Below are 25812 nucleotides of genomic sequence, written 5' to 3'. Positions count from 1 at the left end.
AGGAAGTGCTCCCACAATCATTAACTTTATGGGAATGCCCACAGGCTGCAATCCAGATGAAAGCTTGCTTTTCCAGCCCGTCTGCAAGTGCACATGTCTGCCCAGACCAAATGGAGTTTAACCTGGGGAAGGGAGGCAAAGCATGTCTCGCACCAAGCCGTCGGTCATCCTCAGAGCATCAGTTATCCCTCAGTGATGGTCACGTCTCAACATTAAGAAGTGGTTTATTTGCATCCCAAAAGTGAGCCTTCAGACAGAGAATCTGCTGCTGACCATGACTTGTAAGGAGTTGGTTTGAAGAATTTCAGCAGAGGAAATGTCTGATTCCCTTCTGGTCTGAACTGGGAGAAAATGTGGTGAAAGGTTTATCCGGAGCGTTTCAAGGTGGGAGAAGAGGGACTTTGTTACTGTACGTGTGCAGGTCTGACAGAGGCAGCAGCACGGACTGCAGGTGGTAGTGTACAGTTACCACCGGGTTCCTCAGTGTTTTCTACATGGTGACATAACTTTCATACAGAGCATCAGAAAAGAGCATGAGGGTGTGAGCTCGGGGTGTAGCTGGAGGTGTCAGCCACAGGGAGCTGGGCTCGCTCAGCGCTGGTCCTGCAGCATGTTGGATGCTCAGCATTGCATAGACCCCATCTCACTATGTCCAGTTTGACACTGTGTTAGACAAATACTGAAGCATCCCAGTGAGTTAACATGTAAGGTGTTTGCCAGCCATGGAGTTTATCACCTGTGTGCCTGCATTCAGTTGCAGGGGAAAGGCACATACTGTGTGTTTGCAAATCCTGGTATTTGAATGGAATAGTAGTCATTTAAGGCACGGTTCCTAGGACACAGCCTGTGTTCTTGTAGGTAATGACTTGCTTTTACTTTTGTACCAGTGATAAATTGCAAGTATCCAATGAATTTCTTCCTGAAGGAACAGTTGGACGTGATGATCTTAAAGGTCTTTTCCAACCTAGTTACTTCTATGATTCTATGAATACCCAACTGCCAGGAACTGAAGAGCTAGTAGTTTAACCTCTACTTACCTTTGTTTTCTCCTGGATCGTGGGCACACGGGAAAAAGATGCTATTATTAATCAGGCAGATAATGTTCCTTGGAAATTAGAAAGCTGGATGAACCTACACTTAGAAGGGCTTACAACAAGTGAAAGCCATTCTGAACAGCTTTGCTACTCATCTTCCCACATCATTCCATCCTAATGTGGTTGATGTTTGCTCCTTCCTGATGAATGTTTCTTCCTCAGAACTAGTGAGTGAGTGAAGCTGCCACACAGGGATGCAGAGGAGGTCAGAGGCAGTCTTTGGTGTGTGTAAAAGGCAGCACACCTCAAATGCAGAGTTGGGGATGAGTTTATTCCTCTGGTGCAGCAGAGTCCCGGGTCTCTATAGTGTGAGAGGGGTGGGAATGCAAAGGAAGGGATGGCACTCGAGGGACACACCTGAGGCTGAGAACTTGATCCCCTTTGTCTTGACTCCCTCTTCAGCAGCTTCATTACAGCTTTCAGCCCATTGCAACTGCAAAGGGAAAATGCCTTAGCAAAAATCCTAGGAAATGCCCTAGTTAAAAAGAATGCCTTTTAATCCTTACTAATGCATGGAATGGGATAGGAGAACTCGCATAATTGCTTCACTGTGTCCAGCTGGAAAGTGATAACTTGCTGCTGTTTAACAGCTGTGTTGCTGGTGATGCTCTGTCCACTCTCTTCTCCCTCCATAACATTTATTATGTTTCCCAGCTGTTCCAGTTTCCTTATTGATCAGGAGCAGTGATACATGAAGCTCCACTCAGGGATGCTGCTGGGCCTTGGTTCCCGATGCCTTGTTCTATTTATGGGTGTCTGTGTGAAAAACAGGGGTTTAGGTTCTCAGGGCTTCATACAACCTCTTTGTTTCTCATTTTGACCTGTCAGGTTTCACACCTCTGCTTGGGTTTTACAGCTCCATGCAGATAAAACCACAGATTTTCAGGTGATTTGTAGCTCAGACAGGACCTGGTGCAGGGCCCTGCAAAGCTCTGGGTGAAATGGAGCTGAATTCTGGCTTTGGCCTGGGCTGTCTGTGTGTCTTCAACCAACAATTCTAGCCTGTAACAGTGACTGTCTGTAAGATAGAGCTGTGAGATGAAATGGACTGTTTGTGTAGTCCTGGGGTTTGCTGTGTTGTATTCCCAGGGTGACTTAGTGTCACTGATTGCTGCTGTTTAAATCGCTGGTACTGGGAGGTCGCTGGGCTGCTGCTTATTCAGACCATTGAAATTAGATGCTATTTGTCCAAACTGCTTGGTTTGGACAAGTTACACACTCTGATGACTTGAGCTGGTGTGGGCACTAGGCAGGAGTGTTTGAGCCTGTTACTCATGGACAATTCTGATGTATTCCCTTGGAGATTCTGCTAACCAAGAACTTCAGATTATGACTCAAGAGCTGATTTGAGCCTGGTCACATGTGTCTATTGATGATATATTATCCATCCTTCTCCTTTCTATTTCCTCTTTGGAAACCTACACTGCAAATAATTCTCCTTCATTCTGTCTGTAGCTGTCACTTGCTGTCAGATGTCCCACGTGTTTCTTCTCCTGTTCCTCTGCAGATTGCCGATGAGCTGGGCAATGAGAAGTTCTGTGTTGATGCTAGCCCGAGTGGAGCTGGGAACTGGCTGAAGTACATCCGCGGGGCCTGCTCCTGTGAGGAGCAGAATCTGGCCGTGTGTCACCTCAACGACCAGGTATGATGACTGAGCCATGACTGTTGTGGAGTCTCCTGTTCATCCCCACTGCTGCACAAAACCAAGTCTCACCACCCTCTCTCCTGGTGTTAGTTGGTGGTTCCTTCTTGTATTGCAACTTGGGAATAGTTCTTCTGGATTATGAAGCTTCAAAGGATAAAGGTGGCTGTGAGAGTATTTGGTTGTCATGAAAACTAAGAGAGTAAGATGCAAGTATAGATAGAAATATGTTGAACAGTCCATAAGCATGGGTGTCTGAGAGCTGATGTGTGCTTTCATCAAACTCAGTGGATTCACAAGTAGCCAAGGTGCCTTTTTTATACAGCCCCTTGTATCCAAACTCTTAGACACTCCAAATAAAGCATCGAGATTGCAAACCTGAGTTCTTCATCCTGGTTCTAAGAAACACTGGACAGTGAATATTGAAGGGAAAGCAGTGGATGTTTTCAGAGCCACTGTTGTTAGACCTGGTTGGAGGGTATGAAATGTTTTACTCTTTCTTTAGCTGATAACAGTGAAGTTCCATACCAATAGGAAGGGACTGGGGGTGTTACAGATCATCTTCCTGCGGATACCTCTGAGTGAGAGCGGTTTGTGCTTCACTGCAGTGCAGGGCATTGAGCTGGGTCTCACACACGTGTGTGTTCCTGCCTGGGGCTGGTTTGTGCTTCAGAAATGAATCCTCTCGTTTTCCCTGTGGGATGTATTCAGAAAACGGAATTTGTGTCGACTTCAAACTTCCCTGTGCACAAAGCCCCAGGTATGGTTTGTGCAAGGGGGGATCTGCAGGTGCTGCTGTGCTGAGCATCCTGGAGACGCGTGAGGCAGCTCATGGAAGGTTATAGCTTGATTTCATTTCACATTGCTTGCAAGGGTTCGTTCTTCCTTTCCAGAACAGGGACTCAAAGCCCAAGGGGAGGCTTTACCCTTCCTGCAGAGTGGGCATGCAAGGATCTGGGGGTTGTTTGTAAGTGTCGAAAGAAGCTTCTGCAATCAAAGCTTATCCACAGAATAAGGAATCAGCATTAAGAGAAGAGTCAGGAGAAGCTTTTAATCAAAACCATTTGCTTGTCAGGAGGAAAGTTAACATTTGTACATGGGGAGATGGCCCTTGTGCCTCCCCAGACCACATTCTGTGCTCCTGTACACTCCTGTACTTGGGAACATTCCTGGGAATGGCCAGGGAATCTCCCTGGATTTTTGGTAAAGTCGCTGACAGCAGAACCTGCATCTCTGAGGGGTTTTGATTTTTGTGTTCCAATTTGCAGGTTAAACCACATTTAGGGAGCGATGAGCTGAGACTTTTCAGGAACTGCTTTTCAGCTGTGAAAGCAGTTTTCAGATGTAAACTAACAGGAGCCACTGTTCTTTGTATCTGTTCTTACTCGATAGGTATTTCAACAGAGTAAAAGATCCCTGATTGACTGAGATAGTTGTGTTTCTGAAGGGGGACTGGGAAGGGATGCTAGGAGAACGCTGGGGTTTGCTAACTGCAGCTGGAAACTGGTTCATGACTCTGGTTTTACTTTCTTGTGTTGCTGCTGCTGCCTTCACAGGGCAACTGCTGCAGCAGTTTGGTTGTTCTTACCCAAGAGGCTGTAATAGCAAACAGGGTCTATGTAATAAGTGCAGTACCATTGAGGTTCAGGAGGAGGATGCTGCTTTTGTGTGTCCTATAGTGGAAAAAAGAAGGGTTAGCAGGGGCTACAGTGGTGGAAAAATTGGGCTGATGTTTAATAAGCCAAGCTTGTACCTGTGTGTGTAATAGAGATAGTTTATAAGTATTTTATGCTTATAAAGACATAAATATTGCGTGACTGCTCAGGATTCCTATGTATGCAATACAATGCCTTAAGAAGAGGAAATCAAAAGCAATGTGGCTTAGTTGAAACAAAGGGAAGGTGATTCCAAAGGAGTTAAAAACCAGCTGAACAGAAGCAGAATGTGCAGCCCCATCCCAGGGCCATGCGAGGCCAAACTTGTCCCTGTGCTGTCCTCTGCAGCAGCAGTGAGCACAGATCTCTGTGTGTCAGTGCCGGGTGCTGCTGCAGTTCACTGTTCACGGGATGAGAACATAGAGCAACTGCTGTTGAGCTCATTGGGGTTGTCCGTCCGTCCTTCCCTGCTGCTGCCCTCGGTGGGGCTGTGTTTTGATCTCAGCACACGCTGCAGTTGTTTGCTCCGGTCTTTAACGCTCTTTATTCCCCCAAGTACAAACATGGTGCCGCGGGGAAGCAGAGATGAATGGGAGACGTAAGTCAGGCGGCAGGTAAACAGAGCTGGTTCTGATGAGGGATACCTCAATAATGAGGTAATGCCGGTCCTCACCCCACATGTTTCATCTCCATCCCCAGCCCTGACCCTGCAGACACCCCACAGCCCTCAGCTTCTGCTCAGGGATGTGCAGCTCCGGTTGGGCTGCGGGAGCAGCCTCAGCCGTGGCTCTGCATTAGCCCTGCTGCTGTAATCGCACCCACTGCTTACCGAGCGCTGCAAACTGTTGCAGCCACAGCCAGGTCACTGCTGCACCAGTTTGCATCCACAGACACAGCACAGATCCCAGTATAGAGCCCGGATGGGAAGAGGATCCTCTGGGTATTTTTACTTTTCATTTTCCCTTCTTTCTTAGCACCCCGTGCCCAGAATAACGTGATAAAACCCAAGCAATGTGCTGTCTCCAATTGCCTGGGAAAGCACTGCCCAAACCCACTTGGATTTTAACTCTTTAGTGTTAAATAAACACCACTAATATTAGGAAAGGAGCCCCTTTTGTTGTGACAAATAAGATGTGATAATGCATGGTGGTTTTGTATGAACATCAGTGATTTATGCATGTGAATGTTCCGATGGAGTAGGAAATGTGGTGGGTTTTGGTGCACAACAAATAACAAAGGCAAAGGAAGCGCGGCAGCTCTTGTAATGAGTTCAGACCATCGGTAGCATGACGGCAAGATGAAGTTAATTATTATAATGAAATGTTTGATGAAATTAATGTGACTCCAGCAGAACCCGACTTTTCCCTAATGATTAACGAGGCTTGCTCTGTGTCTCTGGAAGGGCTGGAACTGACACGGGCTCCTGCACAAGGAGGTACTTTGTTCTGGAGGCAGAGGGCTCTCCGTGGCTCATGCTTACAGTCCTGGAGGGTTCTTTTCCAGTGTAAAAGTGGAGGATGCATCGAGGAGCTGGGTGAAGCTCACAGACCATTGCTGGGCTCTGCTGGGCTGGTTGGGGGTCACCACCTGAACGGGATGTGTCTGTTAGTGCCCGTTTTGAGCTCTTTTTCCTTCTTCCTAGCTGCAAGTGGTGGCACAGGGCGAGTTGTTTCTCCAAGTCAAGCCCCAAGTTCTGTGCTCATTCCTGTCTTTCGGTTTTGGTTTGGTTTTGCTGTTAAACTCGGTGTGATTTGGTCCTGGGAAAAGCTTTTCTTGTTGAATGAGTGTGTGGGAAGGAGAGTTGAAGTGGGAATGAAAGGAATAATGGGAAAAGGGAGAGTTCTGTACTACTTGGATAGTTTGCAGCGAACTGATGGATCTGATCTGTGTCTCACAGAGAAGTGTGGTCTCAGAGTTATGTTCACCTCCTCACATGTGTGCTTGAGCATGGATCTGCCTGTCAGTTCTGTATGGGACTGCTCAGCTGAGCATCTCAGTGTGCTGTACAGTGAGAAACCCTTCGGTGCTTGGCTCCTTCAGCTGCCCAAGCCCACATTCCCTGGTTGTACATCTCCTGGATGGCATGCGGGATGCGTGCGGGTGTCTGTTCAATGGGGGGACTGGTTACAGACCAGTACCAACCAGTGCTGACAGTTCTGCCCAGGGTTGTGCGAGAGCAGGGATGGGGCTGGGGCAGTTTTAAGTCACAAGCAGTGATTTAGTTTCTCATCCGAAGCCCTTGGCCTGAGCTGCGCTTCCAGGCTCTGCAGCAGGGATTTCCTGGCCTCTCCTGGGGTCGGTGTGTGCAGCACAACTCCTGTGGCAGTGACCACGCAGGTGAGGGGGGGAATGGAGAACGGAACCGGCAGAGCCGTGCGGAGCCCACGGACGGGGCCGGGGGAGCGGTGAACGGAACCGGCAGAGCCCGTACGGAGCCCACGGACGGGGCCGGGGGAGCGGAGAACGGAACCGGCAGAGCCCGTACGGAGCCCACGGATGGGGCAGGGGAGCGGTGAACGGAACCGGCAGAGCCCACGGACCGTGCGGGGGAGCAGTGAACGGAACCGGCAGAGCCCGTACGGAGCCCACGGACGGGGCGGGGGGAGCGGCTCCGGTGCCGTCTGTAGCGATCCCGGCCCCGTCGGCGGGCGGAGCCTGCCCCCTGCTGGGGCGGGCGGGGGCTCCCGGGGCCGCCCGTACAGCGGCGGCGGCGGCAGCGAGCGTGGCCGGTGTGTACCGGGGCGGGCGGGCAGCGGCGGCCGTCGGGGCCGGGGGGGGGGGGCACCTGCTGCTGCCCAGCACACGCGGGGGGGCAGCGGGCGTTGCGGCACCGGGGGCTCCGCGTCCCTGCTCCCGGTAAAGCGGACGGGAGGAGACGGAGCGATGGGTGATGAGGGAGTGCGACGGGAGGGTCGTGAATGGTGTCCTGCGAACGGGTTAAGACTTGGCCGTGGGTGACCGGCACCGACGGTGCTGTTGATAGGAGAGAACGGCATCCAGAGCACTCCCAAAACTGGAGAACATGCGGAATACGCTGATCCCTTGGATTTCACGTAGCTCTGAGCCTCCTCTTTGCCCGTCTCCCAAACTCCCATCCTGCTCCCGACTCCTTCAGCTGCTGCTCTGGATCAAAGGGATTTCCTTCTCCTTGCTATACTTTTTAAGGGATGCATCCGTGGAGTTTAAGAGTTCTTGCCGGTTCAGGAAGCTTCTGTGAGCCCAAGTGCCCTTTAGGACCTGTCCTGCCCATATTAAACAGCCAGTGCATGGTTCCCATTCTTGGTTTTATGTCATGCAACAAGGCAGGTACAGGCAGGAGCAGTGTGGAGCTTGGTACCTTCCGGAAGTGGGCTCTGAATGGGATAACTGCTCACCTGGAGTAGCTTAGGACTTGGCTTTAGGGCTCATACCCTCAGGCTCTAAGTGAGAGTAATCTACAGCATAATTATGTGGAGATACACTAGTTCAGGTCTCTAAACATCAGACCAGAGAAACATCAATTCCATCTGTTTAACCTTCCCTCTAACAAATACACTGAGCTTACAGGAGGTAGGGAAAACAATGGGAAGATGTGTGATTTGAAAGGGAGAGGCTGTTACCTTAAATGCAATGCTACTGTCCAAGCTGCATGGAGCAATGACACCCAGAGAGTGGGATAAAGGCAGGGGAAAAGAGCTCTGAGCAGCAGTTAGCACAGAACTCAAGTGATCCGCTGGGGTCATTCCAGTTATGGGTTAAAATGTGAACTGCAAATCTCTGCACATTTAACGTGTCTCTCAATGTCTGTTTCTGATTCCAGATCTACTATAAAGTTATTAAAGAGATTGAGCCAGGAGAAGAGCTCTTGGTGTATGTGAAGGAAGGTGGATATTCACTTGGGAACATGGCGCCCAGCATGGAAGGTAAGGCCTCCTGTTGCCACACAGGACTCTGCCCCTCTCACCTGGAATGTTGAGATCCTCACTCAGCCCTGCTCTAGGACCTGCCCCTCCAGCCACTGTCAATGTGTTGTGCTGTTTCACTCTCAAAGATAACCAGTTCTATCAACCTCGAGGCCTGCAACAGTTTAGTTTGCTGCTTCTCTCTGTGGAACACTGTGATTTGGAATGTGACTGGAGGTGCCTTTTGAATCCCCAGTGTCCCTGTATTTTGTTGGGTGTAATGAAAATGGTTCAAACCATCCCAAGGCTTGCGGAATACTGGTCTCTAGTGCTTCGGATAATGTGGAAAAGGGGGATCTGAGCAGAGAATGGAAGAGTCACTGCAAAGGAATTATTATTGCTAGAATACAGGCACCTCTGAAGCCCTGCAAGTGAGTGTTTTTCTCCTCAGTGTAGGAGCATGACTTCTCTGTAATGAAGAGATGATGAGGGTGTATGACTTGTCTTCCATTCATTCCTCCAATGCAGAACCTGTTGCAGGCTTCACATAATTATTTATGACTAATTTCTATCCACCCGTTCTGTACCAGCTGTTTTTAAACCATGAGTTGGAAACGCTGTTCTATGTAATGAATGCCTGCAGTTCCACTTGTTTCACCTGGGCATCCTGCAGTACATCTGTGTTCTTGCACCTCTAGCTCAGTCTCATTTTCAGATTCACATTTGTGGTGGAACTCTTTAGAGTGTAAGATACTAGCTGCAGTATTCCTGCAGAGGTGGGTGGTTGAGGGTTGGTGCTGCTGTTGCTGAAGGTCCAGGGCTGAAGTGATGTCAAGTTTGGGATTGTTTTTTTTGCCTTCTTCCTCCCTAAGTTAATCATTTTCTTGAGACCAACACACAGAGATGAGTCATTTCTGCTTCCAGTGAGGGGTAACACAGACCTTTGCTTTGGTATCAGGGAGAAACAAGCAGGAAAACCCACCACTGTTCTGCATTTCAGTTCCTTATAAGCTTTTCTTTGACAGAGCAGAAAGCGCTCCTTGTTTTCCACCGTTGTCCCTATGTAACATCTATCTGTGTCTTCCTGGCACTGCCTAGTGCTTTTGCTGCGTAATTGCTTTCACATCTAATAGGCCAACATTAAATATTTGACTTCTCCCCACTTTCTGCTTTGAGCCTGAGCTATCTCCCTGCTGCCTCCCTCGCACCCCCATCTCCAGCCTGAATTAACACCAGAGAAAAGGCAAAATTGCTCAGCACAAAGATAATTATCATAGAAATCTTTCCTCCAAACCCCAGCCAAACACAGCAGACCCCTTATCACTGCAGGAATTTTGAGTAGGGCACTTGAACTCCTTTGAGACTCGAGTCTGGTAGATTAGCATGTAGATGCCACATAATTGTGTTCCCCTTGGTTTCGCTGAAAGCTATTAGGCACTGATTTATTTTTCTGCTACATTCCTGCTTTGTCCTGAGTGTTACTGATGGAACTCCAGATAGGCACATGGAACCAGGGATCTGACAAACAAGACCTGGGGAGCAGGCAGCAGGTTTTGTGTAACTGGGTTTTCTTTGTATCCCCTTCTCCCTGTAAGGTGCCCGGGGTCAGAACCTGCTTCTGAAGGGCACTGGTGCCATTTGCGGTGCTTAAGGAAAGAAGGAAACTTCAATGAGAACTTGTTTTGAAGGGCTGTATTTTTAGTGCTTAAAGAAGGAAAAACCCAGCCCACAGTAAACCTGAACCCTACAAACCGTGTCTGATGCAGGGACACACAATCCATTCGAGTCCTGGGCCTCCTTCCTTCCGTAGGTTTTGTATTTGCAGGGTGATGGTCTGACCCTTAGTGTGCAGGCCAGTTCCATTCCCTGCAGCTCTATTATTGAGGTCTGATCTCCACTGTTCTCAAGTTCAGAAGTGGCAATGCCAGGGGAATGGGTGTTGGACATTGATGTGGTATAGTCAGCTGCTTTACCAGCCAGTCAGTTCTTCCTCTGCTTAACCTGAGCGCCAAAACAGCGTTTGCAACACAAATGACACATGGCTACAAGGCTTTTACTGCTATTTCTGTCTGGTCTCTAATTCTTCTCAGTAAAAACATCTTTTTCCAAACCCAAATATCCTGAAGCACAGAGATTTCTTTCCCTGTCATCCACCTTCTCTGTCTATGAAGAAGCTGTTTGGGGGATGGAAGAGGAACATTGTTGGTGCTCAAGCACAAGCCTGTACAGAAGACACAGGGTTTCTCAGTTTAGTGACATGTAAGAGCTGTAAAATCTATGTAGCTCTGAAAGCAGGCAAGTGCAAAAGCACTGTGACAGTTATTTACTGAGGCTGTCAGTGTATCTGTCGACTCTGTAATCTGATAGAAAGGACAGAAATACATTATTCCCATTGATAACAACAGGTTGTATGCTCTGGGAGGGGATGCTTCTGAGTCCATCTGCAGCCAGGTATGCAGTAAATTATGCTCAGTGGCTGCTTTTCCAAACTCAGAGTGGATTTGTGGCTCCTAGAGGACAGTTTGGGCCAAGGAAGATCCAGTTAAACCAGTAGATCTCAGACTGAAGTAGGAAGTGTTCAGTGCAGATCTGTGGGAGGTATCTTGATGTGTTTTCTGGGGAGTCAAAACAAAAAGAAGGGGGAAAAAAAAAGCCTGTTTCCTCCATTCCAAGTTTTCAGGTCTGGGGAATTGCCAGTTGGAGCTGGATTGATGCTGGGAGTTTCATAGGAGCTTCCCAAGAAGCAGTTCCCAAACTGATGGGCTTTTGGTTGCCTGTGCAGAAAAGCATCTCATGTCAAAGCATCGCTGTGTTAGGAAGGAACAGAGAGGGGAAACAGTCGTTCTGTGGGTGAATTCTGAGCAGGCAAACCCCATGCCAGGGCAGCTCCATGTTAGCTGCAGTCAGTGAGGGGTTTATCCTGTAACACCACAGTTCAGTGGCCGCATGAGTCAGATGAACTTCTGTCCCATGGACCACAAGTGAGGTCATGGCTGTTGGTGCCAGTGACAGTGGGAGGGCAGCCTGACGTCTGAAACCCCAGTGCTGTAGCAGAGAAGCACTCATTCTGGAGCTGCTGTGCTTCGCTGATGATGAGGAGTGATGCAGGAGGAGATCGCTGCCTCAGCCCATGCAGTGCATGTGCTCCAACACTTGATGCTGTCAGGCTTCTCCCTTCTTACCCTAAATGTGGATGTATGGAGAGAAAAGAGGTGCCTGAATACACCGAAACCCAGCCCTCACCCCTCCCATGCTGCTCTTACACTGGGAATGATTTGGGTTCATAAACACATGCAGATGAAATGTTCCATTCTGCCAGGTAACTGCATGCTTTGTGGTAAAATGCAGGAACAGGACATCCCATGATACTACACATCCCTTTTTCTTTCTTTTTTCCTCATTAAAAAGTAGTTTGGATTATTTTAATGATAGGTTACACAGTCTCTCGATGCTGCTGGGTAGTTCTTTATATCTTGATTTCCAGGTTCCCTGCCCCAGGGACATAAAACATATGCGATGGATATTGGTCTACTGCTCTACAAAGTGCTAGTACACAGTTTCTCCAAGGCATAGAGCAGAGCCTGATCCACTTCATTGTGAGGCTGCTGATAGCAATTTCGGAGTATATCTGTCAAAACGAGTAGAAATGGGTAAGATGTGGGTATTTTCTTCCCTTAGGTCTTGTTTTTTTCAGTCAAGATCCCTTCCCACCCCTGCAGGAAAATGTGGATCTGATGGTTTTATTCCTTTTACATCCCTCTCTTCTGCAGGTCAGGAAATCCCACAGCATCTCCATACTGTATTCATTCCATGTGTAAATGGGGTGTAGCAGCAGCAGGCAAGCTGCCTGAATGAAGAGCCAGGCTCTGCTGGTCGTGGTGCTCTGTTCTCCTTCAGCTGTGTGTGACTGCTCGTGGGCATGTCGCTGCTTTCCGTGTAGGTGTGGACCACTTTGGGTTTCATCTGTGGCAGCTGAAGGGTCTGGTCTGAGTCACCACAGCAGCACATTGCAGGCTCCCCAGTGTGCAGGGCACAGGGTGAAAACCACAGGGGCTGAGCAGGCTGCAGCAAAGAGAAAGCAGTGCCCACATGCAGGTGGGAAGCGCCTGTCTCCGGGTGATGCTGCTTGTGCTCTGGCAGCCTTTTAACAGAATTAACCCTGCTTTGTATAAAACACAATTTCAGGCCTTAAAGCACAGTGTGAGTGGTTGTGATTGTGGAGAACTGGGCAAACCAAGGGTTTCCTGAGAGGTTGTAGGCTTTGAAACCGGCTCCAGGCAGAGATCGGCCCCATCGCCTGCAGAGCAGCAGTGATGGATCAGATCCATCACAGCACCGGCTTTTGCCTGCATCCCTGAGAATCTCTCCACTCGTCCCTTGAGCTCATGCATTTTACCATAAGCTTTTCTTTCGGAAGTCATCAGGAAAAGGGAACAACACTTGGTACGAAGGAGGCAGAGCCTGGGGTGCAGAGGAAGAGGGTGAGGAGGGCAGGGCACTGCGCAGGGCGCTGGGAAGCTGCTGTTCCAGGCTGGAGGAACCGGAGTTATCCCCACTCCCTCGCAGAGATTGTTCTCCTGGAGGATTTACAGCTCCGAGCCGCTTGTTTGGCTTGGCACTATGGTCAGGATGCTGCCTTGTAAACTTAATAATAGCTGCCCTCCTTTTAATTTGTTTGACCTTGACTGTAGTAATTTATTATGTGTATTACATCTTTCTCTTTTTTTTAAGGCAAAAAAAGACAAAACCAGCAAAGCATTAAAGGCAAATCAGCAAAGCATTAAAACATTTGTCTGCCTTTGCTTCCCTCCATGGAGCTCTGGTTTGGAGCTCCTCAGGTTCAGTGGCTCAGCGTGCTCTGCAGTTGTGCCGGCTGAGTCAAGGGGATAACACTGTCTTAGAAAGGAGCTTCTCCAGGTCTGTGCTGGGGCAGTTTGCTTCTCCATATGTCCGTCTACAGGAGCAGGGTTTGCTCCTTTTTACCCCTGGTGGCCCCTCCTGAGGAAAAGCTTCCCAAAAGCCTCATTGCAAACAAACCCAATACTCCAGAACTGCCCTTGGGTTTGGTGTATCTACTGGTGCTTGTAGGTCTCAATGTTTCAACAGAGCCCAGGACACAAAGAACACAAGATCTCTCCTGGTTAGATGACTGATGTTTTTCTCTCAATGCTCAAAGTGGGAGCAGTGTGCAGGGCATCACCTTCTGTTCACGAGCTCAGTGTCGGGTGCAATGAGACTTGCTTGAACTTCCTGACGCTCAAGTCAAAGTGTTTTGTGTTGCAGAAGAGCACTCGTTCCGCTGCGAGGACTGCGATGAGCTGTTCCAGTCCAAGCTCGACCTGCGGCGCCACAAGAAGTACACCTGCAGCGCTGTCAGCTCCCTCTACGAGAGCCTGAGTGACGAGATCAAGCAGGAAGGTCTTGGGGATGGACAGGTCTATGAGTGCAAGGACTGCGAGAGGATGTTCCCCAATAAATACAGGTACCCCACAGCTGCCAGGCCTGCTCCTCTCGGTGACTCCGTGCGGTCCATCTGGTGATGGGGAATGCAGGACAAGGTGGGAGCTGGGTTGCTCAGACCTTTCCGTTCTCCATAGGGTTAAGGGATGTTGGTGTTAGGATCCTTCAGTGTCATTTCGCTATTGGGGAGCACTTTATTTCGCCTTAGTTTCATCAACTGTGATGCTTTTCATTACTCCTTGGCAGAAGCATCTGCGGATCATTGGCACTGTAAAGCTTCAAGGGTTGTTCTCTCAATTCCCATTGTCAGGGCTGTGACAGGTTGAGAGACCCGTTAGCATCTGTGCAGCTCCCATGTGAGCTGGTCCTGAGGAGTAACACTTTGTGTGAGCACTTCTTTTATATCTAATTCTGGTCATTTGAGATCAGTGGGTATAAAGAGATGTTATTACACTGAGAGCTCTTCACGTGGTGATGACTCCTCTGCAGAAGCAATTAAAAACTCCTATTCCAATCAGATTTTCAGTGGTTTTTTGATAAGGAAAAGGTTCATGTAAAGATTTTACATTCACCAAGTATTTTTGTAATAGAAATGTGAAAAGAGAGAAGATGGGATGTTCTCCAGCTCCTTTTATTTGCAGTGATTATTCAGTTATTATTCTAAGACAACTCCAAACAAGAAGGAATTAATTTCTAAAAGGAAAAGTTCTTTTGCCCAATAAGCTTTAATTGAACTTGTGCCTCCTCCAAGCAGAATGTGATAGTGATCCCATACAGCTTTAAAGCAAGGATCTTTGAGGTTTCTTATCCATTTTCAGCCTGAGACTCAAATGGTTAAATGTTAGGAGGCAGCTTTATGGATTTGAGGGGGTTTTAATCCTTTTAGGCTTGTGTTTATTTGCATTTTAAAGCTTTAAGCCCTGAGCTCTGTTTTCAAGGTTTCCCCCACAGTGTAAGGACTCAAGTTTGCTGTTACCAGGGCTGAGGTTCTCTTACTTCAGTTGGGTTCTTAGATGAACAAACAGCACACGCAGCAAGAGTTGTTATAATGTGAGAACTGGCAAACCTTTGGTCATAAAAAGAGCAAAACCATCGAGTTTTAAGCCACTATAAGGCCTGTTTCACTTCAGTTACAGATAGAGAAAGCTGATGTTCACCAGCATCAGTCATTTTGAGCTTAATTACATTGTTACTTTCAGATCTTTTATCTGGGTAAGCAAAGGGAAAAAATCTCTTTTAAAACCGTAGAGAAAGGTGAAACGTAAAGAACATTCCAGTGATTTATCTGTCCTGAACAGAGCTTGGCTCTTGGCTGGGTTGTGGGCACTGGAAAGGCAGTAACAGATACTGCTGCCAGTGATACCTGTGCAGTGGGGCTGTTGGCACAGGTGCATGTCTTTATTCCTCACCTCATGTTTCTGCCTTGGCTGCTTTCAGTCGGACACCAGGAGGCTGCAATTCCCTTCATTGTTTTTACCTCATGAGAAAGGAAACTTCCTTTAAATGTTTTAAATATTCATGGTTTTAGTAGAAATTCTCATTCTTTGGTTTCCTGACAGTGATAAAAACTTTCCCCTCTTCAGCTTCCAGTCCTTTTATGTTCCTTTAGGAAAGACCCTTTTGAAATGCATGTGTCTGCTTCTTGTGCCATCTGTGTGCTTCCTGGCTCCTCGTGGCTTGGAGCAGACCCAAAACTGGGTCCATATTGCAGGGGTTAAGAGGAGCAGAAGAACTGTAACTCCCTTCTCTCCTTTAGGGGTTACTAACCCCTGTAAGATGTTCACAGTTGTCTGGTGAAGGTTCTTCTGGGTGTTCAAATGATGAGGCTGAGATCTGGCCCCCATTGTCCTTGGTTTTCTTGGAGAGAACCCGTTTCAAGCTATTGCTGATTGCACTCAGGGGATTGGGGATGCTCCAAGTTCCTGTACACTTGGAAAATGTTAGGAAGTGTTTGGGTTGGGATTCTCTTAAGCAAGTAGTAGAAGGTTCATACTGGTTTTGACAGGGGTAGGATAGAGTGAGCACCGTCACCATCAGCCTGATGGATTTAGTGGAGCTGGGAGAGAGTGTGTGCACCTATCCCTCCCCATCAATCCTGCTGCATTTTATGGCCTGAGAAAGCCACTAAAACACTGAATCTCTCCAGTCTGTGTTCCTAGATGGCCTTATAATTTTTCAGAAGTTAATACAGATCAAATCAAGAGTGCCACTGGGGAACTGAAATTGAGCATTTAGCAGCTGACTAAATAAATAAATGTTTTGCTAATCCCAGTAGGTACTTGCCTCTAAACAGCATATTAGTTTGTCCATATTTGCTCTAAATAAACTCATAAATCACGGTTAGCAGGAGCGTATTTTTGTGTATGGATATGAAAGATATGGATTTCTTTGTATGGGTGAAAAAATCTGTAGCGTTAAGAACATAATTTCTTTAGCAAAATGAATATTGCTTCTTTAAAATGAGTGGATTGGCAGTTTAGAAGGGGCATGTTCATGAATATTAACTACCTCGTTTGGAGGAAGAGGAGGTCCTTCAAGGGAGCAGCAGGCTGGTGGCTGCTTAGGTTTGTAGGCAGAGCTGCAGTCCCACCAAGCCCACTTGTGATGGAGCCAGCTTCTACATGGTTGCTCCTGAGTACCAGAAAATGCCCTCAGGGCACAAAGATGTCCATGCAGTTGGTCTTTACACTGAGAGTTTCAGAGGACCAGTGTCAGGCCTGTTCTGCTGCACCTTGGGCAGGTCCCACTGGGGATGTCAGTCCGAAGATGCTGTCCAAAGAGAGTCAGAACAGTGTGTTCCTGAGGACAGGACAAAGCTAATTCCTGGATTTCCACATCCCTGGGGCTCCATGGCTAACCTGCTGTGAGGTTGTCCTTCATTAATGAAGTGTGGCAGGATTTTCCAATAGTGCTTAGTTTAATGTTCCTCTAAAAACACAGCCATGCTTTAAGTTCCATAGGAACGGGTTCTTATCCATCTGTGGGGATTCCAGGCAGGAGCAGATTTCACAGCAGTTTGTCCTCCATCTGACCTCACAATAAGGACAAAGCACTTGCAACTCCCTTTAAACTATGGTGAAGGATGTGGATCCTCATGCTTGGTTTCTCAGGACTGGCCTGAGAGCTGTGGGATGGCTCAGTATGTTTTACATCCCTTGGTCTGTTTTGGTCACTTGGTATGTTTTACATCACTTGGTCTTCAATGCAAAGGACCCCAGTGCTCTCTGCGTGCCCTGGTACCACCAGCAGGGCATCACACTGGGTTTGGGGCTTGGTGAATGCCAATCCATGGGGATGGTACTTTGGAACTGGAGCACCCCTGTGTTCCTCTGCAGAGCCATCCCTGCCATGGCCATTGCCATCATCCTTCAGGTTGGGGAGGAGGTGCCAGTTGGCAGAGGTTGAAATTGCCGAGTTAAGTAATCAAAGATGTCTGACATTTAGAAGTGAAATGTGTTTGCACCTGATCACGTTTCTCTCCAACGTTAGGTTGCTGTGTTCTGGGGAGCTGTGGGCTTTGTGCCCACCAGAATGGCAATGTGATAGTCTCAGCAGCAACAGCTAATATCTTGTCTTTCCCTGAGGGGATGCCATAGAAGCCTTGGTCACAAAGTGCTCATTTTTCCCTTCAGGAACCTGCAGGGTCAGGTCTGGTTTTACTTTCCTTTCCCCCCTTGTAAATGGACTCGGGTATTTAATAAGAAATACCATAAAACACAGTGACATTCTGAGGCAGAACAGGGCAGCTTCATCTGTGAAATGAATGCCAAGGAAACAAAGGAGAGGCTATTTGTGTGTTGCTGCCCCTCTCATGGTCCATGTGCTGCTCAGCTCCTTCTCACAAAGGTTGGTTCTGGAATCCCCCCCATACCCCATGGGTCTGCACTGGTTTCTCTATCATCACCTCTGTCTTGGTTTCAAACCTCCCTGATATGTGGCAGGAGGTCCGTAGCAGTGTCCACCTTCGGTGTGTGTCCAGTCCATGCCTGCCTTTGGGGTCAACCTGTCTCTTTCTTCCCCAGCCTGGAGCAGCACATGGTAATCCACACCGAGGAGAGGGAGTACAAGTGTGACCAGTGTCCCAAGGCTTTCAACTGGAAATCCAACCTGATTCGGCACCAGATGTCTCACGACAGTGGGAAACGGTTTGAATGTGAAAACTGTGTTAAGGTACAGTGCAGAACGTGGTGATGGGGGCAGCTTTGCCTGGGCAGGGGCACTGGGACCAGGGGAAAGGGGTCTGGAGGACAGGTGACCCATTCGGGCATGGTGGGGTGATGCAGGGTGAGTGGTGCACCCAGCCAGCATCTCTGTTGGGATGTGGAGCTCAGCCTTGCCATGAGCAGCTCCCCTTGGCCTTTTCCCAGGTATCAGTATCTGCAGGGATGGGGGTGAGCTCTGTGCAGGGCAGATGGTGAGCACAGCACCCATCAGAGGGTGATGGGCAGCTCGGCACAGCTCAGGTTCCTCACTGTGTGTGAGCACACCTCATGCCAGCATCTGTGGTGCCGAGCCCCACACTGCAGCCAGGCTGTCACACACCCGCTCCTATCCCCATCCCTTGCTTCCCTTCTCTCACAGCCTTTCCTCTCCCCAGGTATTCACCGACCCCAGCAACCTCCAGCGGCACATCCGCTCCCAGCACGTCGGGGCTCGGGCTCACGCCTGCCCGGACTGCGGCAAGACCTTTGCCACCTCGTCTGGCCTCAAACAGCACAAGCACATTCACAGCACTGTCAAACCTTTCATATGTAAGTTGTCACGGCCATGGCAGAGCTCTGCCCTGGGCTGTCATTGCAGTATCCTGCGGGGCCCCCCAGTACCCGCTGTCCGTGGGTGAGCGGCCGCAGTAATGGTATAGGTCAGAGCACAGGATGAAATTCCACAGTGATTTCCCCCCCTCTTCTCTTTTTTCCCCTGTTTTGTCAGTAAACACTGGTGGCAGTTTCTGACTTTCTGACAAGTTAAAAGCTGAGTCTCGCTGCGGTCCTGGCGATGCCATTTTCTCCTATCTTTGTCTTTCTCTCCTCCTTCTTTTGGCCTTAATCATTCCTGAATGCTGGTGTCGGGGACATCAATAAGGAGCTGACACAGCCGGATCGAAAGGTTGCTCAGGGTGCCTCAAAGGATTGGGAATAGTCACAGGGACAACGAGGTGTTCCTTAAAGAGAGGGTTTTTCCTTCCTTATTTACTGCATCTTTCATCTGGATAATGCTTGAAAGCCAAATAAATAGCAGGTTAACGGTGTCCTTAGCGCTCTCTTTCATGGGTTGTTTCCAATCGGGCATTTTCCCTCAGGAGCCATCTGTCTCCTTCCTCATCATTCTCAGGCTCGTGTATTGTTTTAATTGACACAGCACCTATTGGATTTTGATAACTGTGCAGAAAGTTGGATCGTGTCACAACAAAGCCAGAGAAACTTTAGGGACCACTTCCTGACACTTCAAGCGCTGACCGGGATCTGGGTTTGATTCCAGGCTTTGATGTTTGGGTAGGGAAGCCACTGAACCCACTTCTGCCTTTTTTCCCCATTGGTATAATGGGAACAGTATGCAAGGGTATCCTGGGAGAGTCGTTTCATTAATGTGCTCTGAGATAATCAGATGGGTGTCAGTGGAGGAAGAAAAAATACTCTTATTGCTCATTTTGATGCAATCTTTCACTTGCTGACGGGCACATGAAAGAGATAATTGGAATCTCATAGCATCGCTGCAGCGAGATGAATGATTTCTTCTCATAATCTCCTCACTCTCACCTCATAAGAATTAGGGAGTTGTCAGTCTAAATCAGTGTGTAAAACAACCGGAGACTGATCCTGCCTAGTTCAGATGTGCCAGGTGGAGTCACATGCATGAGTATGGAATCCATTAGCAGCTTCAGGATTTGCTGGGAACTTGTTCCTTCCCATTCAGTAGAAGAAAGGGTTTTGGTTTTGGGGTTTTGGTTTTTTAAGATACTGTATTTGGCTTTAAAAAGAACCCCAAACCTGTAAGTTTATAGCTGCAGAACACAGGACAGCAAGAGAGGACATTGCTAAATCATTGTAGAACTGGAGACTTAACAAAACGTTCCCATTTTCCCTGTTTTACAGCGATGATGTGAGCTCTCACAGCTGTAGCACTTTTCTTCAGGGAATTCTGTGCAGGATTGGATGTATTTAGCAACTCTTACTGGGGTGGAAAATGAAAGAGAGGAACCCGATTCCCTTGGAAGACTTTGCTTTTGTTATCCTTAGTCTTCTTACTAAGCTTTGCCATGCGAGAGCAGTGTAACTTCTATTTGGTAGTACTGCAAATACACTAAAATAACACGAACAGCACAAAGACAGGGTTGAGCCGGTGCAAACTGTTGCAAGTGCTCACAGTTGTGATACAACCTGCTTGAACAGGTTTGCCCCTTATTATCTGTAGCTGTGTGTATCTTCTGAACCACTGTTTAGCATCCCTTAGCACACGGCAAGGGAAGGGGTTAAACTTGGAAAGGGGGAATTCTGTTCTGGGAAGAGCAAATATACAGACATCTTTCCTATGTTGAAGGAGGGATCAGATACTAAAAAGTTAGTGTTAAAAAGGAGTTTTTAGTTCCTTTGCCTCCTCCTTCCACACCAGCCCAGCCTGCAGGTGAAAGAGGTCATAAACATTCACATTCTGAAGGCTTAGTATTTACAGGTCGTTAAAGAGAAGGCTGATGTTGCCTTAACGTAGCACTGCCAGGGTGTCCCATAACTCAGTGAGTACAAGAGCTCACCCTGCTTCTCACTGAACCGAGGCCTGGCTGGCAAAGTATTTATAGAACATCCCTGTGGAGTGGTTATTTACTCTTAATGGCATTAAGGAAAGGGTAGGTTGGATTAAATGTGGCAAAGTCATTCCCCCTCCAGCCTTCAGTGCTTCCTGCCATGCCAGCACTACAGGGGAAGTGACTAGCTCATGGAAATAGATATTATTATAATGTATTATTACCTGTATTGAAAATCCCCACTCGGATTTCCATAGAGTTGTTTCTGGAGAGATGCTTTGGGAAGGTGGTTTGTGCAGAGGGAATGGTGGATGTAGGTCTGGGCTGGCAGTGGGTGAGGGCTGGGGGTTGGTTCAGCATTGCTTTAGCATCCTCATCCAGCTTCCTGGGGCTGACTCTTTACCTGTAACAAATACAGCCCAGGGAGGCTGAGTCCTGGATGAACCCTTAGACAGAGAGACACATTTCCATGTCCTTGTAAACTGAAGAGACCAGGTGGCCTCATCAGCCTGGTTTTATCTGGGGAGAGCTGAAGCAGAACAGCTCAATGGTGGGATGACTTAGCAGGAGAAGTGTGGAGGCAGGTCCATGTGTAACCTGCTTGTTATCACTTCTGTCCTTAAGGATGTATGTGAGATTCGGGGCCAGGGTGGAAGGGGAGGGTGATGCTGGGGAACCTCCTGCTGAGCTCCCGCCCCATCCTGTTAATTTCATATGGCTTTTGTTGTTGGTTTCTGTTGACGCTTTAGGTGAGGTCTGTCACAAATCCTACACGCAGTTCTCCAACCTGTGCCGGCACAAGCGGATGCACGCGGACTGTCGCACCCAGATCAAGTGCAAGGACTGCGGCCAGATGTTCAGCACTACCTCCTCCCTCAACAAGCACCGGCGCTTCTGCGAGGGCAAGAACCATTACAACCCGGGGGGCATCTTTGCCCCCGGCCTGCCCCTCACACCCACCTCCATGATGGACAAATCCAAGCCCTCTCCCAACCTCAACCATGCCAGCCTGGGGTTTAATGATTATTTCCCATCCCGCCCGCACCCGGGGGGGCTTCCATTCTCCCCTGCCCCCCCGGCATTCCCTGCCCTCACGCCGGGATTCCCAGGGATTTTCCCACCCTCCCTATACCCCCGGCCCCCTTTGTTACCACCCACACCACTGCTCAAAAGCCCCCTGAACCACACTCCGGACGCAAAGCTCCCGAGCCCCCTCGGGAACCCAGCACTTCCTCTGATCTCCGCAGTGAGCAACAGCAGCCAGGCTGCTTCCGCAGAGGAGAAATGTGAAGGCAGCCTGGAAAACTCCTACCTGGAGAAGCTAAAGGCTAGGAACAGTGACATGTCCGACGGCAGTGACTTTGAGGACGTCAACACGACCACAGGCACAGATCTGGACACCACTACTGGCACTGGTTCCGACCTGGACAGTGATGCAGAGAGTGACAGGGACAAAACAAAAGATAAGAGCAAACAGATGGAGAACAAGCCAGATTTTGTCAGCAGCTCTGTGTCTGCAAGTTCCACCAACAACACGAGTGAGATCCCTCTCTTCTATTCTCAGCATTCCTTCTTTCCTCCCCCTGAAGAGCACTTGCTGCCCACCACAGGGGCAGCCAATGACTCTATTAAAGCTATTGCCTCCATCGCAGAGAAGTATTTTGGGCCTGGCTTTATGGGGATGCAGGAGAAAAAGATGGGTTCGCTCCCGTATCATTCCATGTTCCCTTTTCAGTTCCTCCCCAACTTCCCCCATTCCCTCTATCCTTTCACGGAGCGGACCCTCAATCACAACTTGCTGGTCAAGGCAGAACCAAAGTCACCCAGGGACCTCCACAAAGTCGGCAGCACCAGCTCAGAGTCACCCTTCGATCTCACCACAAAGCCAAAAGAGATTAAGCCAATGTTGCCACCACCGAAGGTCCTGCCAGCCCCGTCCTCAGGGGAGGAGCAGCCGCTGGACCTGAGCATCGGCAACCGCATCCGAGCCAGTCAGAACGGAGGCAGAGAGCCACGGAAAAACCACATCTATGGGGAAAGGAAGCTAATGGCAAATGAAGTCTTACCCAAGATTTCCCAGTCTCAACTGCCTCAGCAGCCATCCCTGCATTACGCTAAGCCATCACCCTTTTTCATGGACCCCATATACAGGTATTAACATACCCTGCCTTAAGCGTTTCCTCTAATGAGCTGGTTTTCTAGCTGTCAGCACCACTTGAGGCAGGTCAGGACCTAGATTGGTCAGAAGGAGCAGTAAAGGTCTGCTCCAGTTGATTGTACTTCTCCTTTGTCACAGCACTTTGAATTCTCTGAATCAGAAGGGCTGCATAATGGTGAGGAGTGCTCCTGATCAGCATGTACTGAGCACATCCTTATTTTGATAAGGAAGGAACTTGACCTATTTAAGGACTCTCCCACGAGCCAACGCTAAGATGGCACTTCTGCTGGAGAGATTCCAGAGGTTTGATTCGATAAGAATGCAGAGTTCAGCTGCCTCCGAGCCCAGGCTCGCATGGCTTGGGAATGAGTCAGGAACCCTGGGAGCCTGGAAATGCAGCTCTCCCACTGCCTTACTCGATGGCCTTTGTGAAGCTGTTTCACCTTTCTTCCTCCTCACCCCCCTTTTTCTCTCTAATTCCTGTTCTTAGAGTTTTCCAGTTCATAGGAACTGCTGCTGTGGAGCAGCCTGCTGAAGCGTTTTTAGGTCTGGGGTAACGTCTGCTATGTAAGCACATGGTAGCGTGTTGCTACCTGCATCCCTCCCATATGCTCTGCTTGCAGACTCAGTCTTTCTTAGAAGATAACAAGGAGTTTCAAGTTCCACTTGAAGCTGCTGGGTTTTGAGGAAGGCCCCATCCATTAGGTCATGCCTAGAATAAGCTGAGCGTGGAAGGCATGCGCAGAGCAGATGGGATGAAATTACCCAAATGCCAGTTCAGCTTCCAGAAGGAATGAATTCAGAAGGAAGTGTAAAGGGAAGACTTGAGCCTTCTGTTGGTTTAGTGCTTTTGGTAAAACCTGTGTCTGAAAGAAAATTATCTTAAATTAGATTAGTTTAAGCTTTGGGTACCAGCAAGTTCGTGTATTACCCATCTGGGCCCTGGCACTACCTTGGTTACAGATGAGCTATGGTTGTTATGCAGCAAATACCATTTTCTTCTTTTTAGCAAAGTCCACTGAGAAGAGGTACCCTGACATTGAACATTAACGTGGCAATTAATTCTCCCTTAGGCTGGGATGCATTGTAACATCCTTTTTAGTACATGGGTTTGGCTGGAGGGCCCCTGGATTCTGTGTCTGTAACTGCACAGGCAGTTCCCAGAAGGGGATGGTTTGTTCTTGGTTACTCGGGCTAAATATGAGTGTTGCAGGGGTGCCTTGCAGTAACCCAGCTATGGAAGGGTCACGATGTGCACAGGAGCTGCTGGAAAGCCTCATAGTCACCGCAGCATGATGGTGTCAGCACTGGGGTGGTTCAGTTGACAGAGGACCACGAGCAGCAGTGGATGGTGTGGCCTTCCCCTGGCTGGAGCAGGAGAACAGCACCTATGGCACCACCACACTGCATTGTACGGCTGATAACTGGGGGAACAAATGATGTCAGTGTCTAGGCAGGCCAAGGAACTGTCAGCAGGGATGAGGATTAGGGAGCCCTCGTTGCTTGCTATTAAGAACGCGTCTCTCGCTGTGCCAGACTCGCAGGGTTGATGCTGTGTTGCTCGCTCACACATTTGCCATCTGTGATGGAAATGCCGCATCACAGCCTGGGACATGCACACGTTCTGTCCAGGACCACCGCGGTCATCTCCTCCTGGAGACATCAGGGATGATGTAAACAGCCCCACGTTTGGTTTTTGTACGTTGGGGAGCAAAGTAAATGGGATGGAAAGGCAAAAGCTTCGCATTGCTGCAGGGTCCTGCCACCTCTGGGCGTTCTCAGTAGGAACGTTACAATAACATGGGTTGGAAGAGCCGTTGCCAATTAAAATAGCAGCCTCGGGAAAGCCGTAAAGGTCCAGAAGACAGATGGAAGTGAAGGATGGGGGCATCATTTGGTGCATTCCACGGGATGCATATAGTTTTAGTAATACATTAAAATAGAAAGTCAGCAGTGGAGTTGCTTGTGAATCAGACTCCTGATGTCATGAGCTAAACAGCAGAGCTCCCAAGTCCCAGCTTGAAAACTATGGAAATATTTTGTTTCTAAACTTCTCTTTATCAGACTCTCTCACATCATTTGGCTCCTTCATTTTTCTCCCAAAGGCCACTTAAATCCTTGACATTTTCTCCTGGTGATATAATTTACTGCAGCCAGACAGCCTGAAATCTGTGCAGTTTTTAGCTCGGCCTCCTTAAGGTGACGTTCTCAGGCACTGGGCTGAAAAGATCAGCTTAATCCTCCCGTGGCTGTGGAATCCTGCTCTGCGTGGGTTGTGTGCTCCTTGCCCGACACCAGCAGATGGGAAAGCTGCCTGAGATGCTGTCACTCACTAAGGTTGGAGGTTTATGGTCCACCCAGGGCTGGGGCATCCCCTGGGAACCGAGCTGGTTCCAGAGGGTAAATCTCTGCTTGGGACATTTGCTCTTTCACCTTGTGTCAGGGAGAGACTTTGGTTTATGGATGCTTGAGCTCACTCTGGTAAAGCACGTGCCTCCCAAAGCACAGGAGTTGTGGCTGTGTCAGACCCAGCTCTTCTCTCGCCTTCCACCCATGGAAAATGAAATGCAGATTAAATCCAGTTCACTACATAGCACTCTGCAGGACTCTTCTTTTAAACTCTTTGGTAATTTGATCCACACACCAATCAGCTGAAATGCAGCAAAATAATTTGCTCTCATTTATGCCGGACTAACGTAGTTAAAATTACTCTTCCTATTGGATTTCTGCTGTTCGAGCTGGGGTGGACTCTGCTCCAGTGGTTTAAAGATGCAGCTGCATTTGGTGGAGTTACTTCCATAACACTTTGTTCCCATGGAGGAGATTCCAGTTTCTCTTTTTGGTGACCCACAGCAGAACAGTTTGTGAGAGCAAAGCCAGAATGAGGAGCCTGCCTTCAGGAGCATTCCTCCATAGTAAGGTGCTTCAGTACAGAATGCTTGCACATGGAGCCATCAGAAGGACTCAGGTTCCCAAGTGGCTTCAGGAATCTCCCACTGCTTCCTGCCTTCCTAAATGGTTGTCCACGTCTGCTCAGAGAAACTCACTGCAAGTGATGCCTGAGCTGCAAGGGAGGAAATGGATATGAAACACCTGATGATTTCAGCACACTTGGGGCTGTGAAGCTTGGCCCAGTGTTAACTCTTCTGATAAAGACCAGTTCTCAAAGAGCAGGCAGGGGCT

At 48.6% G+C, this 25812-nt stretch overlaps 1 protein-coding gene across 1 annotated transcript in view; it reads left to right on the top strand.

Moving 5' to 3' along the window:
- PRDM16 (PR/SET domain 16) overlaps positions 1-25812 on the top strand; it is a 151970-nt gene that overhangs the window by 109503 nt on the left and 16655 nt on the right. The window contains exons 3-8 of the mRNA XM_005143254.2: positions 2602-2736; positions 8191-8293; positions 13556-13754; positions 17755-17902; positions 18330-18483; positions 21221-22622. Of these exons, the coding sequence (XP_005143311.1) occupies positions 2602-2736; positions 8191-8293; positions 13556-13754; positions 17755-17902; positions 18330-18483; positions 21221-22622 (2141 nt within the window). The remainder of the gene's footprint in view (positions 1-2601; positions 2737-8190; positions 8294-13555; positions 13755-17754; positions 17903-18329; positions 18484-21220; positions 22623-25812) is intronic.

The sequence above is a fragment of the Melopsittacus undulatus genome, chromosome 12, assembly GCF_012275295.1.
Source record: "Melopsittacus undulatus isolate bMelUnd1 chromosome 12, bMelUnd1.mat.Z, whole genome shotgun sequence".
NCBI classification, from domain to species: domain Eukaryota; kingdom Metazoa; phylum Chordata; class Aves; order Psittaciformes; family Psittaculidae; genus Melopsittacus; species Melopsittacus undulatus.
This window is presented reverse-complemented; position numbering and strand designations above follow the sequence as displayed.